At 40.2% G+C, this 23618-nt stretch overlaps 1 protein-coding gene across 3 annotated transcripts; it reads left to right on the plus strand.

Moving 5' to 3' along the window:
- Positions 1-442: 442 nt before the first annotated feature.
- Positions 443-23618, plus strand: LOC115172495 (neuroblast differentiation-associated protein AHNAK-like). Of its 3 annotated transcripts, none has more exons than XM_029729984.1 (6): positions 443-822; positions 9559-9608; positions 9762-9872; positions 9957-10043; positions 10159-10303; positions 10593-10867. In XM_029729984.1, the coding sequence occupies exons 1-6, from the start codon at positions 768-770 to the stop codon at positions 10823-10825; spliced, it is 681 nt and encodes a 226-aa protein (XP_029585844.1). In that variant the 5' UTR covers positions 443-767; the 3' UTR covers positions 10826-10867. The 3 variants fall into 3 exon arrangements, with proteins under 3 accessions (XP_029585844.1, XP_029585841.1, XP_029585842.1); XM_029729981.1 differs by lacking the exon at positions 443-822 and having other exon boundaries at positions 9475-9608; positions 10593-10756; positions 10863-23618; XM_029729982.1 differs by lacking the exons at positions 443-822; positions 9559-9608 and having other exon boundaries at positions 9703-9872; positions 10593-10756; positions 10863-23618.

A 23618-nucleotide genomic window follows, 5' to 3' on the forward strand; every position in this document is an offset into this window, starting at 1 on the left:
CCCTTTGAAAACACACCCTGACTCAGACAATGTGACCAGGCACCACTGCGGCACCTCAGGTTTTTCATACACACTCTCTAAAGTCTGTGTTTATCTCCCCTTTTGCCTTTCCCTCTTATACACGTTTCATAACAACTGTAATATGTAGCATCTTGTCCTTTGAAAGATATTAAACCATGTAGTGTACTGTGTCAAATTCAATGATGTGCCTCCTCCTCCTCGTCCCCCCCCCCCCCCCCCCCCCCCCCGTCCCCCCCCCCCCCCCTCCAAAAGAAGGTGGTCTTTCCAGCATAAATCTCTATTGGAGCGTCGCCCTGAGTGTCCTTGCCTGATTGGTCTGATCAATGCTGCTGGTGAGAGGGAGGGTGGGGGCAGCCCTCCCATAATTCGGTTAGCATGCTGCTCTGAAGGTCTATGTTTACAGGAGAGATTAGGAGAGCCCTGCCTCACTCCAGTGTGGACTGCTCTGAGCGTGGATGCTGCAGAAATCACTCTCTCGCACGCCGCTCGTTCGCTCACTCACTCACTCACTCACTCACTCACTCACTCACTCACTCACTCTACTCTCTCTCTGGTCCTGCGACTCTTGCCTCCTTCCCTGCTGTGACTGACTGAGTGGAGGCAGTTTGAGGAAGAGGCTGCAGCTCTAGCCACTCCAGAACAGGCAAGCCGCCAGAGCTCATCAGCAGCCAGGGCCGCTGCGCTGTCGACTACCTGTCCTAGGACAGGACCCCCTCTCCCTCCCAGGACCCCAGTGGACTGACAACATGTGCGACTGTTTTCACTTGGCCTTCCCCAACTGGCACGGCTCACCGGGCACGGGTGGGCATCCCTCTCTCTCTCATCTCTCTGTTTCTATGTGGTCCTAAACTATTCCCTGATTTAGCACCCGAGCTCAGCAGAGCTGTGTGAGTAAGTGAGTGAGTGTGTTGGGAGGCTGGTGCTGCTGAGAGTAGAGTGCTGAGTCATGCTGCTGACCTGCTGCTTGCCTGCCTGCAGTGTGTGGATGGGTGTGTCTCCAGTGTTTTGTCTGGGTGAGCCTACTTCATAGGGATGCGCTTGATGTGTTTACATAAGTTGATGTACTTTTTCCTGGTGTATAGTCATTAACCGAGAGCCCAGGCAGAATGTATCAAAAGATGAGTGCAATCTGTCATTCACAATGTAAACATAACTAATTTAAGTTTCATATAGAAGCAAATTCTGGAGGACAAACTCATTGAGAGTTTGTATCACAGCCCGTGCTTGCTTGAACTATCTAAAGTGTATTCAGTTTTGCAAGCATTTTGTTGAAAGGTTAAGAAGTAATTTAGGTTATCTTTAGTTGAAATTGTGATAATAAAACATTCTTTATGGTCAATGAGAATATGTTGTGCCTTTCCAATGTTAGCAATGGCCTTTGTTTTTCTTTAGATGCTAGATTTGTGGACATTGTTCTTAGATTTTTACAAACAAAACTCTGGTGTCATTGACGTGTTCAAATAATGTTTATTTTTGACTATTCTCTTGACTTAAATAATTCCATTCACTTAACCTTAAAAGGTTCCAATGCATACGTTTTTATGTCAATATCAAATCCTTTCTGGGTAACAATTAAGTACCTTACTGGGATTGTTTTCAATTTAAAACCTCTTAGATGTAAAGTCCCCTGTTTTGGGAACCTGTGTGGTTCTGATACCGGTTTTGACCTGCAATTTCGCTTATAAATAAATCTGTGGACACCGTAGATAGAAATGTCTTGCATTGAGCTGTAGCCCTGATTCTCATGGACACAGGAGTAAGGCTCTTTTGACTGTGTGAAGCAGGATGTGAAATCTGACACCACTTGAAGCTCTTACCATTTAATTCGCTCTTCCAATTGTCCATCAACTCCTGGCTGAACGCTACGTCACAGTGCCTAATAATGCATATGCCTGCAATCCTTACACCGTAGCACAGGAGGAGAGAGTGATTTAGTCGCTCTAGCACATTCAGAGATACAATTATAGCCAGTAATCTAAAGTAATTAATAGATATTAAACAAAAACACTTTCTGTTTCTCATTAACATGAGATGAAAGGTGAGTTCTTAATGAGTTCAGGAAGCCAAGCTAGAGCTCTGTGAGATGTTCACAGTGATGGGGGCAGACGTTTTGTTCAAGAGAGACCTTTAGAAAATAAGGAAGGTGAAATCTTATAGTTAATCATTTTATAATTTGATTCAACTTTATTTAGAAATCCTATATATGTTATTTCAAGCCTTATTCATACTCATATTCAGTTTTGTTGAATAGGAAATGGCGTATTGCTGCAGAATGCTGTGGTAGCCATGCTGGTTAAGTGTGCCTTGAATGGAATCATGTAGTAACCAAAAAAGTGTTAGAAAAATCTAAATATATTTTATATTTGAGATTCTTCAAAGTAGCCACCCTTTGCCTTGATGACAGCTTTGCACACTCTTGGCATTCTCTCAACCAGCTTCATGAGGTAGTCACCTGGAATGCATTTCAATTAACATGTGTGCCTTCTTAAAAGTTAATTTGTGGAATTTCTTTCCTTCCTAATGCGTTTGAGCCAATCAGTTGTGTTGTGACAAGGTAGGGGTGGTATACGGAAGATAGCCCTTTTTGGTAAAAGACCAAGTTCATATTATGACAGTCCATCGTTACTTTAAGACATGAAGGTCAGTCAATATAGAAAATTTCAAGAACTTTGAAAGTTTCTTCAAGTGCAGTCGCAAAAACCATCAAGCGCTTTAATGAAGCTGGCTCTCATGAGGACCGCCACAGGAAAGGAAGACCCAAAGTTACCTCTGCTGCAGAGGATAAGTTCATTAGAGTTACCAACCACAGAAATTGCAGGAAAAAGAAATGCTTCACAGAGTTCAAGTAACAGACACATCTCAACATCAACTGTTTAGAGGAGACTGCGTGAATCAGGCATTCATCGTCGAATTTCTGCAAAGAAACCACTACTAAAGTACACCAATATGAAGAAGAGACATGCTTGGCCCAAGAAACACAAGCAATTGGTCTGATGAGTCCAAATGTGATATTTTTGGTTCCAACTGCCGTGTCTTTGTGAGACGCAGAGTAGGTGAACGTATGATCTCCCCATGTGTGGTTCCCACCGTGAAGCATGAAGGAGAAGGCGTGATGGTGTGGGGGTGCTTTGCTGGCGACACTGTCAGTGATTATTTAGAATTCAAGGCACACGTAACCATTATGGCCACCACAGCATTCTGCAGCGATACGCCATCCCATCTGGTTTGCGCTTAGTAGGACTATCATTTGTTTATCAACAGGACAATAACCCAACACACCTACAGGCTGTGTAAGGGCTATTTGACCAAGAAGGAGAGTGATGGAGTGCTGCATCAGATAACCTGGCCTCCACAATCACCCGACCTCAAACCAATTGTGATGGTTTAGGATGAGTCGGACCGCAGAGTGAAGGAAAAGCAGCCAACAAGTGCTCAGCATATGTGGGAACTCCTTGAAGACTGTTGGAAAAGCATTCCTCATGAAGCTGGTTGAGAGAATGCCAAGAGTGTGCAAAGCTTTCATCAAGGCAAAGGGTGGCTACTTTGAAGACTCAAATATAAAATAGATTTTGATTTGTTTAACACTTTCTGGTTACTACATGATTCCATGTGTGTTATTTCATAGTTTTGATGTCTTCACTATTATTCTACAATGTAGAAAATAGTTTAAAAAAAAGAAAAACCCTGGAATGAGTAGGTGTGTCCAAACTATTGACTGGTACTGTATTTGTACATCCAATTGGGCCATTAACCAAACAACTCTATGTGCCTTTAACCCTATTTTACTTTTCCAAAGATGGTGGAGAAGAGCATCTTTGTTTTGCAAATCTATGTTGACTCAATGAGTTTTGTACCCTAGCCTGTTTGTAAGAGTATCTGTAAGGTTTAGCTACCTTACACCACTTTGTAAGGCACACTGGGTGGACATGGGACAGAGAGAAAATGCTGCTTTTTTAAAGCTAATTTCCTGCTATTCTACACATGGGGGGGGGGGGGGGGCAGCGCTGTATGGGCCCTCCAGCTTGTGGCCCCCCAGCACTGCATGTGTACAACAGTGTTTAATGTGTCATACTTTTGTACATAAAGTGCTGTACTTGGGTACAGGTTCAAAGTTACGGAGGAAATGTAATTCCTAGGTGTGGACAGAAGTCGAGGTGGGGCAGAGATAGGGATGATAGAATGAGAGATACAGTCCTCTCCCCTGAGCAGAAACCTGTGCCAAATACTGGCCCAGAATTAGTGTGATAGGTGGTCCACTTAGCATTAAACCCATTGAAAGTCCATTTAAGTTATCATCCATGATATCATCAATTAAACACCATAGCCATTGACAATCTCTTATAGACAGTCTGGGGAATATTGCTGAGTTTTATAGACATATTATTGTACTTTGCCCCTCTGCATAGAAGTGGTGGTAAGCAGTACTGGTCCCATTAGAGGATGGGTGTTCACACTATTGTTTGCTTTTTCAATCTATGCCTATGAGATGTATTGTCTCCAGTATCTTAATGACTTCTCCCTGTGGGGCAATTTTTTTAAAATCGTGTTGGGAGGACATATGTGGGAATAGGGGCAAATTCTGATAGTTGAATTCTAAAACCATGATGAAACTCCTATCACATTAGATGAGAATGAATTAATGTTCTGGCCTGCTCGATTGAAAGCATGTGGGATCACAGTCCCATGTCCACATAATCCATGGGGAAAATCCAATTTAGATTTTTTCCTCCTGTGGCTGAAATCTGATTATAATTTGAATGCAAACAAGCCACTCCCCAGAAGAAGGAGCTTGTGTCTCTTATTCAAATTGGGTAGAAATTATGTCTTGCTTCTCTGTAAATGAGGAACATGTAATTAGTTTGGCTAATGTATGAGTTTGGTTAATGAGCTGAGCTCAGGGTCCTACCAGGTGCAGGGCCTATGAGGAAAAAAACGAACTCTAATGGTTATAAAAGTGGTCATGGGTCGCTGGTTATGTTCAGAGAGAAGTTGTTTGATAAAGGTTTTAGAGGAAAATGTATGCCGTAGTAATCCAGGATTTTTAGTATAACATCATTTCTTCGAGGGTATATAAAATGACAAAATAGTTATTTAGCCACTGTTGATACAAATGTATTCATAGATTATGAGATTATGCATTGCCTTCCACATTTCAAGGTGCAATCCAATTTATTTACAGGTAAATGCACATGACTATTTACTATTTGGTTTTGGCCCTGTGTTTTAGACTAACAGTAACATTTGGTTTTCCAGCCTAACAAGCGAGGAGACCAGGCAATAGTAGAATAGCCCATTGCCTACCACATTATTTCTAGCTAGACGTGGCCTGAGAGGGACCACACCCAAAGACAATGGTGCGGTTGCACCCAACATGAGTCATGTAAGATTAACTCCATGAAATGTCGCACAATTTCAGAGATTTGTAAATAAACTTGAACATTGAGGGGACCTTTTTTTTATCGTGTACAGTGAGGGAGAGATTGTTGGCAAATATAAAGCATGCAAAAAATATATTTGTGTGTAATCACATAAACCTCAATGTGCAATCACACCAACCACATTGTAAAATGGTGTAACTAATTACACCTGCCATACAGTATGCAATTTCTATGTCAACACATTTTGTAGGGACACCTAACTTAAAGTAGGGCAGAAAGTGAATTCATGTGGATAATTTGGTAAATAGTGTGTCACCATATCACCTTTCTGCAGCACCCATATGACAAATATTTGAGTAAGGAGTTCCTTCACGTTTAGTTCCAGTTTTAGGTACAGGAATATATGCCAGCCCCTGCAAAGGAAATAGAATATAACATGAACATCAGCATTTTCTGGTCTTTTTTTTGATGGAGATATCAATTTGTAGGATTGTCTAGCTTCATACCACAATAAATGAATTATCCTGAGAAGGGAATTCTCTTAGAAGGGAACACTGCTTTATAGTGTACAAATCTATTTCTCTCTACCATTGCATGTAGTTGCATTTCGCATTTTGATACAAGTTATAAAGGGAACAAATTGATTTTAAGCATCCACTTCTGTTCAGCTCACAAAGGTAGAGTTCCCTTGTTTCTCAGAGAACACTGAGCCCACTGTCTCTACAGTCATAACCCTCTCCAGCATTACCCTCCCCTCTGATCATGTACAGATGCTGATAATCATTCATCAATCATCTGAAGAAAAATGTGTGTAAATAAGTCCCTGTGAGATTAGAGTGGAACTTTCTGAAGACCATAAACTTTACATCGTTTTTCTATTCATAGCTGCAGTGTGCATTCCTTGTAGGAGGGCAAAGGGTTATAATATACAGACATAAATCCGGTCAATTTACATTTATGTTGGAGAACATCCACACCTTTCTGAGAATGAATTTAAAATATGATTATCAACTCTCCAATCCTGACTGTCTCCTCCTGTGTTACTCATACTGTTACAAGATTGATCTAGATTAGAAGGCCGTATCCACCCTTATATGTCTATCAGAGGCTGGTCACTCACTCTCTTGGGAGCAAAAACAAAACAGCTATGTTGGTAGTTTCATTCAGTCTGTTGGTCCACAGTGGAATCTGGGTGAGGCAGCATTAACAGGATAAATCAGGTTGCTAGTGTAGCTTAGAGGGTGACATTTTTCCTTCAGGTAAGCACTCTCTATATAATAATTTCTTTATGACATTGTTTTCATGTGCTTGGATTAGCTGTGTTGGTAAAGCAAACGTAGTAGTAGTAGTGATAGCCATTTAGCAGACACTTTGCTTCTATTACTGAGGGGCATCATTTTTTCCTGAGCTACATAAGGTTATATTAGTCTGATAATACAGGACTAGTAAAGGCCTAGTGCACAACTTTTGTGAAAAAATACAAATATTTTATGATTAATGTTTTTCTTATTCCAGATTTTTCAGGGGGTGCCGCAACACCCTCAGCACCCCTACTTCCCGCGGCTATGTACCTTGATAGAAAATGACTTAAGTAAAAGTGAAAGCCACCCAATAAAATACTACTTGAGTAAAAGTCTAAAAGTATCTGGTTTAAATGTACTTAAGTATTATGATGGAAAAAGTACTCAATTGTCATACTTTAGTAAAAGTAAAAAGTAAATGCTACACATCAAATTCTTTATATTAAAGGTGCACTATGCAGATGTATAAAACCGAAAAGTAAAAGATGCAAAAAACAAACTTAAGAACGGGAAGCATAGAAATAGTGCACATAGAACAGATCTACTTCTTCTTAGATTTTCTTTCAATGAGAATGACAGATCTATAACCAACGTTTTTATTTGAATTTGGTCAGGTCACCCAATAAGTTACAAATTGTAGCTTTAAGCAAACCAGACAGCACAAATATTATTATATATTTTTTTAAGGACCAACAGGGCTCACTCCAACACTCAGACATAATTTACAAACGCAGTATCTGTGTTCAGTGAGTACGCCAGATCAGAGCCGGTAGGGATGACAAGGCATTATATTGATGCAGTTTGGTCCTAAATTATTGATACCCTTGATAAAAATGAGCCATAATGACTGTATAAAATAAATAATTCAAATACTGAGCTATATTGTATGCTAAAAAAATGGGGAAATTATATTATTTTATACTAATACAATTGCTCAGAGAAAGAGATTTTGTTTAAGAAGTTATGTATTTTTTTCTCAAAAAGGTAGGGGTCCAAATTATTAACACCCCTAAAGATTCTTATAAATTAAGTAGTCAAAAGTTGACTATTTCGTCCCATATTCCTAGCAATGACTACATCAAACTTGTTGGATGCATTTGCAGTTAGTTTTGATTGTGTTTCAGATTATTTTGTGCCCAATAGAAATTAATGGTAAATAATGTAGTCATTTTTGAGTCACTTTTATTATAAATAAGGATAGAATGTTTCTAAACACTTCCACATTAATGTGGATGCTACCATGATTATGGATACTTCTGATTAGAATCGTGAATAATGTTGAGTGAAAAAGATAGAGAGGGTCAAAGATCAATCCCCTCAAGATTACAGAGGGTCAATTTCTTTAAATAAATAGTAAAGTCAAGAACAGATACCCCAAAAAACGACTTACCACTGCTCATAAGGTACTTGCTAAGAGAATGACACACCCTTTCCATAGGAAGTTCCCACACCTATACACACAAACTCACAAGTGCACACACAAGATTGTGTACACAGAAAATGCCCCATTACTTATCGCTCAAACTAACCAGGATGTTTTCAAGTGGAGCATAACATGTCAATTGATTTCTTATTCTAAAATCTATTCATGTTGTAATACATGTTTTGGGAACCAAGCAGATCTGCAGTCTGAGGTCTAAAATACTGTGGTAAGAACTATTTGTACTCAATGAGGAAGTTGTTGAACATAGGAAAGATTTTTGTTAATGAACACATGTTTTTGCAACACAATTATACTGAAAGCACTGACCACCGGTGGTTACAGACAGATCATTGTTCACCCAGTAGGCACAACATTGACTTTAAAAGGATATTATCACAGATTGCTCAGAATTTATAAGCAAATTACAATTGCATTTTGATGAGAGAACCTGTTTGTAGAAAAGTAATACGTACCTTCAGACGGCTGAATGCTCTCGTACACTTTATTGCTTGCAACGTCTAGACCGGAACACATATCAAACATGTTTACTTGCTTAAGTCAATCGATATCACATACAGTATCTCAGAACGCAAACTCAGCGTTGGATAGGTCTAATGCTGAGCGGGGATAATCGTGATTTTCACATCAACATGAAAAGTGTCTCTACAACCCCACTGCTACTTCAGCCTACTGCAACATCTGATTTTGTGAGACACCCCTGCTTTTCACCACTGCTTTTCTACCACTGCAGTGATCTGACCAGTGACTTACAGAGGCCTATTGTGATATGAAGCTTCAGATTTGTCCAACCATTGAGGGTACTCAGCAGCTATTATGACCCTATTGACACCATCATTTGTTTTTGAATAGTTGTTTTATTTCTCCGAAATTGTGGCATCACGGCAGGGTAACTTAACAACAGAAAATATGATCACAGCATGATTGTGTATCATGGATGATGGTAATAATAACAATCGCATTGATCAGGATTATACAATTTCAAAACTACACTCCCTTACCTACTTTAGACTTCAAGGCTAGCCAGCCACACTGGCTGTAAGTCAAATCTCCAGATCGATAGAGTGGATCGCTTAACAGGCGCTGCACAAGCTGGTTCCTTTGGGAATTCTTGCCAGGAAGAACTTCCAATAATCTCCTCCTGGGCTCCAGTTTCTCAAAACAATTCTGCTCCCATGGTAAGACAGGCAGAGAGGATCAGTCAGTCCAGGGCTCGGTTTTGTGAAATACATCTGAATTATTTTGTTCTTGTAATATCAAGATAATATTCACTAAACATGTGAACAAAACATTGAAATCCTCTCTAATACCTCATTATCTAATGATAGATATTCTGAGACTTAACCTTTTGACAACTGTAGTGGTTTACCTTGAACTAAATATGCTCTTAGTGTTTTTTCTTCTTGGTTTTGATCAGGGGCCGGACGAAGGCTGAAGGGACCAGAGCCTGACACGGTGGATGATACAGTGAGTGGATCTACTGATATGAAAAACCGATTTCTTGCATGTGTGGACATCATGTGAATACTAAAGACTATGGGAAAGACACACAACTTAAATTATCATTTTTAATTAATCCCTATATAGCAACAAAATGAACTATACATATTTTTGTTCCAGATATGTGAAGAGCCATCTGAATTTATAGAGGGGGAGAGACCTCGCCCACAAGGATCCTCCCCTGTAGATGAATACCCTGAGACTGACAAATACACTGACATTGATAAACAGGTACAATACTTTATATTTCAACCAACCATGGTGACTTGTAGTTCGAATTTTGTCAGACACTGATTCATTTAACATTCCTTTTAGGGTGGAGGTGGGAGTGGCAAGAAAGGAAAGAGGGGTTTTGGGTCCCTTTTTGAAAAGCGCTCCCCTGCCAAGATGAGTCAACTGGAGGTCAGACATGTCTGCATTATATTGAACTCATGCAGAAGCATTGTTTCAGGTTGTCATTGGTGGTACATAACATGTTATTTTTATTTTCATTCTTCATTTTTTCCTGTAAACTCAGAGCTCAGAGTCGGGAGTGATTGTGAGAATGGCAAAAGAGACATGTGCCGAGGGTCTTGTTGTGAGCGGAGGAGGGAAGGAGGGAATCTTCATTAAGGAAGTGAGGCCAGAGTCCCCAGCCTCAAAGCTTCTTAGTGTACATGAGGGTAAGCAGACAACTAGCTCATACCATGCTCTTTCAGAAGTTGATAAAAAATGTAATTGCCTTTAGAGTCTGTAGTCAAGAGTCTATAGTATAGACCAAATAGTTAATCTGAAAGCAAAGGACATATTGGTGAAATGTGGGGTGAAATGGGTGAAATATTAAATAATGGAGCCAAGATTGTTTTTGCTATCCAGGGTAAGAGACTCTTTGATATGACTCTTTGATATGCTTGTTCAACAGTTCAAATGGGGATTTATTGATCTTTCTATGTCTTCCTTTTGTTCATTCAGGTGATCAGATACTCAGTGCCACAGTGTATTTTGACGATGTTAAATATGAAGATGCCATTCAGATATTGGAACATGCACAGCCTTACAAGATGGAGTTACTTCTGAAACGCAAACCAATAAAGATATCCACCCTTGCGAGTGAACCAGCCCTTGAATTTACCCAAGTAACTATCACTATGTTGTTTTTCTGGATCTGTAGAGTAGTGTTATGTCTTTGGCTCTTTTTCTTATGAAGCAATCAATCAACATTTCACTTTTTTTATCCTACAGGTGGAACAAGGTTCCTCTCTGGAAATGAGGGGACATTCAAAGACAAAAAGGCACGGTGACCGAATCTCTTGGCCCAACTTCCCCTCCTTCAGCAAAAGTCGAAAGTCCCATTTTAAGAGGTCTCACAGTACCGCAGATGCAGATGATCAAAGGAAGCTGGAGCTAAGCCCAACCACAAGTGACACAGAGTCGCCAATCAAATCTCAGGAGGCTGACAAGGGCAGGACAAAGAAGCAGAAGATAAAGTTGTCAAGTCTGAAGAGCAGGTCTGTTGAACAGTCAGACCAGGACACAGACATAGAATGTGTGCAAGTTATGGAAATCCAACAGAGTCAAGATGACATATACTCACCGGATAATCTAGAGAGCACATCAGGAGAAACACCTCAAGTATATGTGTTTGAATCAGAATCAGAAAAAATGGAATCCACCAAGATAAAAAATGAATGCACTCTTCCAGACCTGACAGGCTCGGAAACCAAACAGCACAAGGTAGAACTCATCAGACTGGACAAAACTTTGAAAACCACAGACATAACAGTTGCTTTTGCTGATCAAGAAAGTCCCTTAACCAAGACATCTCTGGAGGAAAGGAAAAAGAAGAAAGAGAAGAAAGAGAAGAAAGAGAAGAAAGAGAGGTCAGAACTAAAGTTTAGGATCAAGGGAAAGGAGAAAAAAGACAAACACAAGCAAGACATACATGTAAAATCATCCCCAAAAAGCATGAAGATACCAGGAGCAGATATCATTTCATCTGATCTGTCTGCACATGACAATACCTTGCTGATTCCAACTATAGTATCACATACTAAGCTGGAGGAGCGTCAACTCCCAATAGACATGTCAGATGTAGGACTTATCAGAAAATCCCCTCAGGTTGGACAAGAACGAGACTTGAAAGAAACATATGTTAAAACAAATTTAAATGCACAGAAAATGAATGCTAAGGTCACCAGTATTACAATGGAACCTGACTTGCAGATAGAAATACAGGCTTTAAAGTTACCTACAGAGACAAGCATTGATGACGTTTTAGTACAAATTGGTACAAGGACTGCTACCAAGTTCAAGCTGCCAAGGGAGGACCTTGCTGACTTTGTTACTGACGAACCTATAAAAATGACAGACGTGAAGATTGTAGAAATGGATGTGAAAAGCCTTAAAGTTGAGGATAAGGGGTTGAAGATACTTCCAAACCGTGATGATATTGAGATCCCAGGCATGGAAGATGCATCGTCAACTGGCACCAAAACCCCAGTGATCAAACAGCCTAAAACAGCATTCACTCTTCCTGTTGAAGAAATTCAGGCGCAGACTGTTCAGATGGTTATAGACGTTGACAGAGTTAAAAAGGCTGTCTCCAAATTGCCAGGGTTCAAGCTGCCGAAGGGTGACACTGTAGGACTGCCTGCTCATCAAGAAATCACAAAGACAGATGTGAATGCAGAAAGAGTAAACGTGAAAGTAGATACCACCCTGTCTAAAATCACAGACATAAAGGCACAGTTGGACACGTATGTCAAAAAGACTGACATAAATGCTTCACCTGAAAAGTTGAGCAGGAGCTCAGTTACCACAATCAAAGTGCCAAAGAACACACTTTCTGATCTAGGTGCTCATGAACCTATTACTATGACAGAAATATACCATAAAAAAAGAAAAGAGGAAGCTGGAAGGACCAATGAGTTTGAAATCCAAATTGAACTCCATAAACGAGAGGACGTAGAGATACCTGGAATGGAAAATATACATCAAAAAGGATCTCCCAGCCAATTGGAAAGGGAAAAAGAGTTGGCAGTACCAGTACCTGAGTGGTCAACCATCAAAGCTGAGGAGACAAATGTTATTCCTTACACTAAAGGATTAGATAAGAAGTCAAAGAAAGCAAAGATGTCAATGCCTGGGTTTAGAATAACACAACTGGATTCGCTATTGGGGGGACAATTTTCAGAAACTCAACTATCAGTGAATGGAGAGGCACCTTCAGTTGACATCAAAGGAGGAGCTATAGACATTGATGACCAAGCTGTGGATGTGGACGTGAAGACACAAAAATGTATTGAAGAACAAGATAGAGAATTAAAACTGCCCAAATTTGGAATCTCATTACCAAAAGTAAAAGGTGCTGAAAGTTTCTCCCAAAAAAAGGTAGATGTCAACGGACCAGAGAGGAGAAAAGACATCCAAGCATCCGAGGTTGATGTCAGTCTTGCAAAAAGAAATGGGGAGGTCCTACAGCCAGATGTGCACATTAAAGCTCCAGAGAATCAAGATGAAGTGAAAGATACTGTAGGTTCCCCCTCAAGATTCAAAATGCCAACTTTAAAGTTCCCTAAATTTGGAGCAGCTGCTCCAAAAGTCGCCGGAGATGTACCTGATGTGGAAAAGGACATTAAGGTTCAAGGAACTGAAAGACCAGAACCCAAGCTGACAATGTCAGAAATTAACATTGAAAAGCCAAGTGTTGATATTAAAGGTCCATCTATAGATGTGGATGTCAAACTTAAAAAACTTGAAATGTTCACTTTACCAGAAGTCAAAGTGCAGGTCCAACCACCTAGCGTTGAACTCAAAGTGCCTTCTGGTGAAGTTGAAATACCTGAGGGCGCAGCTAAGTCAAGAATGTCATTCCCCAAATTTGGATTTTCAAAACCTGAAGTGAAAGCACCAGAGGTTGATATCAGTCTTCCAGAGGTGGATATTTCTCTTCCAGAGGGAAAGGTGGAGTTCAAAGAGCCAGAGGTGGAAATAAAAACTCCAGAGATTCAAGTTGATGTGAAAGATACCGTAGGCTCCCCCTCAAGATTCAAAATGCCAACTTTAAAATTCCCTACATTTGGAGCAGCTTCTCCAAATGTCACAATAGAGGTACCTGATTTGGACAAGGACATCAAGGTTCATGGAACTGAAATACCTGAACCCAAGCTGACAATATCAGCAATTAACATCGAAAAGCCAAGTGTTGACCTTAAAGGTCGATCTATAAATCTCAATCGTAAAAAAAATGAAAATGTCACTTTACCAGAGGTCAAGATGAACGTCCAACCACCTAGCATTGAACTCAAAGTGCCTTCTGGTGAAGTTGAAATGCCTGAGGGAGCTGCTACAGAAATGGATGTAAAAATGAAAAAGCCCCGGATGTCGTTTGGATGGTTTTCAAAACCAGAAGCAAAAGCACCCGAGGTTGATATCAGTCTTACCAACGTGGATATTTCGCTTCCAGAAGGAGAGGTGGAGATCAAAGAGCCAGACATGGAAATGAAATCTCCAGAAGTTCAAATTGAAATGAAACATGATATTGAGCTTGAGGGACAAGGAAGTAAATTTAAATTACCCAAATTTGGACTCTCATTGCCAAGAGTTAAAGGTCCTGAAATTGGCTTAAGTGTGTCAAAGACAGATGTAGATGTCGACTTACCAGAGGGAAGAGCAGACCTCCAACTCCCTGATGTGGAAGTCGGAGTGCCCTCTGTTGAAGTTGAAATACCAGAAGCAGGTTCTAAAGATATTGATGTGAAAATGGGAAAGCCAAGAATGTCATTCCCCAAATTTGGATTTTCAAAACCTGAAGTGAAAGCACCAGAGGTTGATATCAGTCTTCCAGAGGTGGATATTTCTCTTCCAGAGGGAAAGGTGGAGTTCAAAGAGCCAGAGGTGGAAATAAAAACTCCAGAGATTCAAGTTGATGTGAAAGATACCGTAGGCTCCCCCTCAAGATTCAAAATGCCAACTTTAAAATTCCCTACATTTGGAGCAGCTTCTCCAAATGTCACAATAGAGGTACCTGATTTGGACAAGGACATCAAGGTTCATGGAACTGAAATACCTGAACCCAAGCTGACAATATCAGCAATTAACATCGAAAAGCCAAGTGTTGACCTTAAAGGTCCATCTATAAATGTCAATCGTAAAAAAAATGAAAATGTCACTTTACCAGAGGTCAAGATGAACGTCCAACCACCTAGCATTGAACTCAAAGTGCCTTCTGGTGAAGTTGAAATGCCTGAGGGAGCTGCTACAGAAATGGATGTAAAAATGAAAAAGCCCCGGATGTCGTTTGGATGGTTTTCAAAACCAGAAGCAAAAGCACCCGAGGTTGATATCAGTCTTACCAACGTGGATATTTCGCTTCCAGAAGGAGAGGTGGAGATCAAAGAGCCAGACATGGAAATGAAATCTCCAGAAGTTCAAATTGAAATGAAACATGATATTGAGCTTGAGGGACAAGGAAGTAAATTTAAATTACCCAAATTTGGACTCTCATTGCCAAGAGTTAAAGGTCCTGAAATTGGCTTATGTGTGTCAAAGACAGATGTAGATGTCGACTTACCAGAGGGAAGAGCAGACCTCCAACTCCCTGATGTGGAAGTCGGAGTGCCCTCTGTTGAAGTTGAAATACCAGAAGCAGGTTCTAAAGATATTGATGTGAAAATGGGAAAGCCAAGAATGTCATTCCCCAAATTTGGATTTTCAAAACCTGAAGTGAAAGCACCAGAGGTTGATATCAGTCTTCCAGAGGTGGATATTTCTCTTCCCGAGGGAAAGGTGGAGGTCAAAGAGCAAGAGTTGGAAATGAAAGCTCCAGAGATTCAAGTTGATGTGAAAGATACCGTAGGCTCCCCCTCAAGATTCAAAATGCCAACTTTAAAATTCCCTAAATTTGGAGCAGCTTCTCCAAATGTCACAATAGAGGTACCTGATTTGGACAAGGACATCAAGGTTCATGGAACTGAAATACCTGAACCCAAGCTGACAATATCAGCAATTAACATCGAAAAGCCAAGTGTTGACCTTAAAGGTCCATCTATAAATGTCAATCGTAAAAAAAATGAAAATGTCACTTTACCAGAGGTCAAGATGAACGTCCAACCACCTAGCATTGAACTCAAAGTGCCTTCTGGTGAAGTTGAAATGCCTGAGGGAGCTGCTACAGAAATGGATGTAAAAATGAAAAAGCCCCGGATGTCGTTTGGATGGTTTTCAAAACCAGAAGCAAAAGCACCCGAGGTTGATATCAGTCTTACCAACGTGGATATTTCGCTTCCAGAAGGAGAGGTGGAGATCAAAGAGCCAGACATGGAAATGAAATCTCCAGAAGTTCAAATTGAAATGAAACATGATATTGAGCTTGAGGGACAAGGAAGTAAATTTAAATTACCCAAATTTGGACTCTCATTGCCAAGAGTTAAAGGTCCTGAAATTGGCTTATGTGTGTCAAAGACAGATGTAGATGTCGACTTACCAGAGGGAAGAGCAGACCTCCAACTCCCTGATGTGGAAGTCGGAGTGCCCTCTGTTGAAGTTGAAATACCAGAAGCAGGTTCTAAAGATATTGATGTGAAAATGGGAAAGCCAAGAATGTCATTCCCCAAATTTGGATTTTCAAAACCTGAAGTGAAAGCACCAGAGGTTGATATCAGTCTTCCAGAGGTGGATATTTCTCTTCCCGAGGGAAAGGTGGAGGTCAAAGAGCAAGAGTTGGAAATGAAAGCTCCAGAGATTCAAGTTGATGTGAAAGATACCGTAGGCTCCCCCTCAAGATTCAAAATGCCAACTTTAAAATTCCCTAAATTTGGAGCAGCTTCTCCAAATGTCACAATAGAGGTACCTGATTTGGACAAGGACATCAAGGTTCATGGAACTGAAATACCTGAACCCAAGCTGACAATATCAGCAATTAACATCGAAAAGCCAAGTGTTGACCTTAAAGGTCCATCTATAAATGTCAATCGTAAAAAAAATGAAAATGTCACTTTACCAGAGGTCAAGATGAACGTCCAACCACCTAGCATTGAACTCAAAGTGCCTTCTGGTGAAGTTGAAATGCCTGAGGGAGCTGCTACAGAAATGGATGTAAAAATGAAAAAGCCCCGGATGTCGTTTGGATGGTTTTCAAAACCAGAAGCAAAAGCACCCGAGGTTGATATCAGTCTTACCAACGTGGATATTTCGCTTCCAGAAGGAGAGGTGGAGATCAAAGAGCCAGACATGGAAATGAAATCTCCAGAAGTTCAAATTGAAATGAAACATGATATTGAGCTTGAGGGACAAGGAAGTAAATTTAAATTACCCAAATTTGGACTCTCATTGCCAAGAGTTAAAGGTCCTGAAATTGGCTTATGTGTGTCAAAGACAGATGTAGATGTCGACTTACCAGAGGGAAGAGCAGACCTCCAACTCCCTGATGTGGAAGTCGGAGTGCCCTCTGTTGAAGTTGAAATACCAGAAGCAGGTTCTAAAGATATTGATGTGAAAATGGGAAAGCCAAGAATGTCATTCCCCAAATTTGGATTTTCAAAACCTGAAGTGAAAGCACCAGAGGTTGATATCAGTCTTCCAGAGGTGGATATTTCTCTTCCCGAGGGAAAGGTGGAGGTCAAAGAGCAAGAGTTGGAAATGAAAGCTCCAGAGATTCAAGTTGATGTGAAAGATACCGTAGGCTCCCCCTCAAGATTCAAAATGCCAACTTTAAAATTCCCTAAATTTGGAGCAGCTTCTCCAAATGTCACAATAGAGGTACCTGATTTGGACAAGGACATCAAGGTTCATGGAACTGAAATACCTGAACCCAAGCTGACAATATCAGCAATTAACATCGAAAAGCCAAGTGTTGACCTTAAAGGTCCATCTATAAATGTCAATCGTAAAAAAAATGAAAATGTCACTTTACCAGAGGTCAAGATGAACGTCCAACCACCTAGCATTGAACTCAAAGTGCCTTCTGGTGAAGTTGAAATGCCTGAGGGAGCTGCTACAGAAATGGATGTAAAAATGAAAAAGCCCCGGATGTCGTTTGGATGGTTTTCAAAACCAGAAGCAAAAGCACCCGAGGTTGATATCAGTCTTACCAACGTGGATATTTCGCTTCCAGAAGGAGAGGTGGAGATCAAAGAGCCAGACATGGAAATGAAATCTCCAGAAGTTCAAATTGAAATGAAACATGATATTGAGCTTGAGGGACAAGGAAGTAAATTTAAATTACCCAAATTTGGACTCTCATTGCCAAGAGTTAAAGGTCCTGAAATTGGCTTATGTGTGTCAAAGACAGATGTAGATGTCGACTTACCAGAGGGAAGAGCAGACCTCCAACTCCCTGATGTGGAAGTCGGAGTGCCCTCTGTTGAAGTTGAAATACCAGAAGCAGGTTCTAAAGATATTGATGTGAAAATGGGAAAGCCAAGAATGTCATTCCCCAAATTTGGATTTTCAAAACCTGAAGTGAAAGCACCAGAGGTTGATATCAGTCTTCCAGAGGTGGATATTTCTCTTCCCGAGGGAAAGGTGGAGGTCAAAGAGCAAGAGTTGGAAATGAAAGCTCCAGAGATTCAAGTTGATGTGAAAGATACCGTAGGCTCCCCCTCAAGATTCAAAATGCCAACTTTAAAATTCCCTAAATTTGGAGCAGCTTCTCCAAATGTCACAATAGAGGTACCTGATTTGGACAAGGACATCAAGGTTCATGGAACTGAAATACCTGAACCCAAGCTGACAATATCAGCAATTAACATCGAAAAGCCAAGTGTTGACCTTAAAGGTCCATCTATAAATGTCAATCGTAAAAAAAATGAAAATGTCACTTTACCAGAGGTCAAGATGAACGTCCAACCACCTAGCATTGAACTCAAAGTGCCTTCTGGTGAAGTTGAAATGCCTGAGGGAGCTGCTACAGAAATGGATGTAAAAATGAAAAAGCCCCGGATGTCGTTTGGATGGTTTTCAAAACCAGAAGCAAAAGCACCCGAGGTTGATATCAGTCTTACCAACGTGGATATTTCGCTTCCAGAAGGAGAGGTGGAGATCAAAGAGCCAGACATGGAAATGAAATCTCCAGAAGTTCAAATTGAAATGAAACATGATATTGAGCTTGAGGGACAAGGAAGTAAATTTAAATTACCCAAATTTGGACTCTCATTGCCAAGAGTTAAAGGTCCTGAAATTGGCTTATGTGTGTCAAAGACAGATGTAGATGTCGACTTACCAGAGGGAAGAGCAGACCTCCAACTCCCTGATGTGGAAGTCGGAGTGCCCTCTGTTGAAGTTGAAATACCAGAAGCAGGTTCTAAAGATATTGATGTGAAAATGGGAAAGCCAAGAATGTCATTCCCCAAATTTGGATTTTCAAAACCTGAAGTGAAAGCACCAGAGGTTGATATCAGTCTTCCAGAGGTGGATATTTCTCTTCCCGAGGGAAAGGTGGAGGTCAAAGAGCAAGAGTTGGAAATGAAAGCTCCAGAGATTCAAGTTGATGTGAAAGATACCGTAGGCTCCCCCTCAAGATTCAAAATGCCAACTTTAAAATTCCCTAAATTTGGAGCAGCTTCTCCAAATGTCACAATAGAGGTACCTGATTTGGACAAGGACATCAAGGTTCATGGAACTGAAATACCTGAACCCAAGCTGACAATATCAGCAATTAACATCGAAAAGCCAAGTGTTGACCTTAAAGGTCCATCTATAAATGTCAATCGTAAAAAAAATGAAAATGTCACTTTACCAGAGGTCAAGATGAACGTCCAACCACCTAGCATTGAACTCAAAGTGCCTTCTGGTGAAGTTGAAATGCCTGAGGGAGCTGCTACAGAAATGGATGTAAAAATGAAAAAGCCCCGGATGTCGTTTGGATGGTTTTCAAAACCAGAAGCGAAAGCACCCAAGGTAGATATCAGTCTTACCAACGTGGATATTTCGCTTCCAGAAGGAGAGGTGGAGATCAAAGAGCCAGACGTGGAAATGAAATCTCCAGAAGTTCAAATTGAAATGAAACATGATATTGAGCTTGAGGGACAAGGAAGTAAATTTAAATTACCCAAATTTGGACTCTCATTGCCAAGAGTTAAAGGTCCTGAAATTGGCTTAAGTCTGTCAAAGACAGATGTAGATGTCGACTTACCAGAGGGAAGAGCAGACCTCCAACTACCTGATGTGGAAGTCGGAAGGCCCTCTGTTGAAGGACAAATACCAGAAGCCGGTTCTAAAGATATTGATGTGAAAATGAGAAAGCCAAGAATGTCATTCCCCAAATTTGGATTTTCAAAACCTGAAGTGACAGCACCAGAGGTTGATATCAATCTTCCAGAGGTGGATATTTCTCTTCCTGAGGGAAAGGTGGCGGTCAAAGAGCCAGAGTTGGAAATTAAAACTCCAGAGATTCAAGTTGATGTGAAAGATACCGTAGGCTCCCCCTCAAGATTCAAAATGCCAACTTTAAAATTCCCTAAATTTGGAGCAGCTTCTCCAAATGTCACAATAGAGGTGCCTGATTTGGACAAGGACATCAAGGTTCATGGAACTGAAATACCTGAACCCAAGCTGACAATATCAGCAATTAACATCGAAAAGCCAAGTGTTGACCTTAAAGGTCCATCTATAAATGTAAATCGTAAAAAAAATGAAAATGTCACTTTACCAGAGGTCAAGATGAACGTTCAACCACCTAGCATTGAACTCAAAGTGCCTTCTGGTGAAGTTGAAATGCCTGAGGGAGCTGCTACAGAAATGGATGTAAAAATGAAAAAGCCCCGGATGTCGTTTGGATGGTTTTCAAAACCAGAAGCGAAAGCACCCAAGGTTGATATCAGTCTTACCAACGTGGATATTTCGCTTCCAGAAGGAGAGGTGGAGATCAAAGAGCCAGACGTGGAAATGAAAGCTCCAGAGATTCAAGTTGATGTGAAAGATACCGTAGGCTCCCCCTCAAGATTCAAAATGCCAACTTTAAAATTCCCTACATTTGGAGCAGCTTCTCCAAATGTCACAATAGAGGTACCTGATTTGGACAAGGACATCAAGGTTCACGGAACTGAAATACCTGAACCCAAGCTGACATTTTCAGCAATTAACGTTGAAAAGCCAAGTGTTGACCTTAAAGGTCAATCTATACATGTCGATGTCAGTCGTAAAATAACTGAAAATGTCACTTTACCAGAGGTCAAAATGAAGGACCAACCACCTAGCATTGAACTCAAAGCGCCTTCTATTGAAGTTGAAATACCTAAGGGAGCTGCGACAGAAATTGATGTAAAAATGAAAAAGCCCCGGATGTCATTTGGATGGTTTTCAAAACCAGATGCGAAAGCACTTGAGGTTGATGTCAGTCTTACAAAGGTAGATTTTTCTCTTCCTGAAGGAAAGGTGGTCAAAGAGTCATATGTAGAAATGAAAGCTCCAGAGAGTCAAGTTGAAATGAAAAATGAAGGTTTTTCAGTTGATGGAAAACTACAAACACCAGACATCGAGGATAAAATGATTGAAATGGGGGTGAAGAGACCACTGATAACCTTTCCAAAAATCGTTTTTTCAAGATCTGAAATTACGGCTCCTGAGATTGTTGTGATTCCTCCAAATGTAGACGTTTCACTCCCAGAGGGAAAAGAATTCAAAGTGCCTGAAGTGAAAATTAAAGCTCCAGAGATTGAAGTTGACGTAAAAGACGCTGTTGGCTCCCCCTTAAGATTCAAAATGCCAACATTCAAATTGCCTACATTTGGTGCAACTTCAAAGGTGGCAGTAGATGTCTCTGATAAAGAGAAGGATATTGATGTGCCTGGTGTAGAAATTCCCGATCAAGTACTAGGAGCTTCCTTTCCAGTTGATTTAACAGAACCCGGGGATACAGTTGACATTAAAGGATGTAGTGAAGTTCAGCTACATGTTGCTGGATCTGAAGGGCCCTCAGTTGAGGAAGGAATGACAGTAGCTGATGTGGATGTTCATGATGTTGACAGTTCAGGACTGACAATTGATGATAAAGGCCATGGCTTACCCAGCAAAGGTCAAGGCTCACCTAGTAAATTCAAACTTCCGACCTTCAAAATGCCCAAATTGAGCATTTCAAAATCCAAACCTCAGAATGAACATGAACATGATGATATAAGTCCAAATATTATTTTGGAGAATTCTGAAATTCATGTGGAACCAGAAGGACCAGAGATTTCACCAAAGTTGACTTTGACAGCATTTGGGGAGGTATTAAGAAGCATTGATGTTGAATTTTATGTCCCTGCATTAGAGGAAGTGGAAGAAAAGCTCACAGGCTCAAGGGAAGAAATAACATCCTCAAGAAAAACCAAACTAAATGCTCAACCCAGTGCTGAAACCCAGTCTGTGCAAGAAGATGAAGAAGCGAAAGAAAAATCCAAATTTGTTTGGTTTAAGTTTCCCACATTTGGACTATCTTCTCCTTCAGAATCTGCCAAGATTTTAGAAAAAGAAACTTCTGAGAAAGAAGCAAGTGAGAAAAGCCCTGCAGGTGACTCTGAGGAACAAGACTCCAGCTTGACCTTCTCAGTGCGGTCATCGGATGCTTTTGCAGATATCAGTTCTACAGTCACAAGCGAACAAGTTGCTCCATCATTGGCCTCTCCAACCAAAGTCACAGTGAAATACTCTGACCCTATTGCCAATGAGATACAAGGTAATACCATTACCTCCACAGCAAGGACAAAAATGATCTCTTTTGAACCCTACTTGGCAGAGAAAGTCACCATTCCAATGTCCTCTGGAGCTTCCTCCTCATCAGTGGACACCCTAAAACTGGAGTCTGGTACACATGTCATCACATCCAATATACAAGCAATACCAGACACACAGAAAGCCACGCTCTTAACAGATTTTGGATTGCAGACAGGGACCGCCGGAGCTTCCTCTGCATCTTTGTCAGTGGACGACACCAACAAAACACAGAGTGATGGGCAAACAGTTATTAAGAGGCATGTAGTTAGGGAAATGTCAGGCACTGACAAGGAAACAGTTGTCATAACTCGAAGAGTTACACATGTGTTTGGGGCTGAGCCCATCTCAGATGAAACAGCCTCATCTATCAAACAGATGAAAGAAACTATGCACTCTGAAAAAATGAAATTCTTCGATGGGGCTGAATTGGAGTGACTTGGAGGAATATGATAAATCCCTCAATTGGGAAGTAATATCAGTCAGATTATTATTGTGCTCTTAATAATTAATTGTGCTTTCATTTATGACAGAGTTTTAATATATACAGTTAAATGTTTTGATTGTTTACTTAGTACACACTATATATATATATATATATATATATATATATACACACAAGTTTGTGTACATGCCCATGATACAGGTAGGGATATTAATGCCAAAATTGTCACTTTATTGTAATTACTGAATTTGCTGTTTTAATACATCTCTGCAGGTTGTCCTGCTGTACATATAATGGAGAGAAACTTGTTAATCCACTGCCATATACACGTTGATAAATTACCTCTGATTTCTGCTCTTTATTCCACTTCTGGGCAGCAATATATAAATATAAGGTATCAATGATTATGACTCTGAAAATATGTTTACAATTATTTCACTGTAAAACCATACAAAATACTTAATGAATACGTAGTGATATAAATAAAAACCATGCAACATTAATAGAACAAAAGTACAGAACACATAAGGAAGAATTGCAATGTGAACACTTATTACAATGAAATAAATATATGTTGCAAATATGTAATGCTTGTAATCATAGTAAAAAAGCAAGAAAAATATATTGATGCAACTATATTTTGATTAGAATTATGCATAGATTTAATTTTCCATAATGTATACTGTACCTAACAAAAACATTCCTGCATTTGTGTATAGTAGGAAAATTGAAAATGCCTATGTATATACTTGATTTTAATCACTTCTTTTGCAGAGTTACTTTGATTGTTGCTCTTATTCTCCACTGATGTAATCAATGTATTAGCAAAACTATACATAATAAATCTTCTAAAATATTAAGAA

This window comes from Salmo trutta, chromosome 33, assembly GCF_901001165.1.
Source record: "Salmo trutta chromosome 33, fSalTru1.1, whole genome shotgun sequence".
Taxonomy (NCBI): Eukaryota; Metazoa; Chordata; class Actinopteri; order Salmoniformes; family Salmonidae; genus Salmo; species Salmo trutta.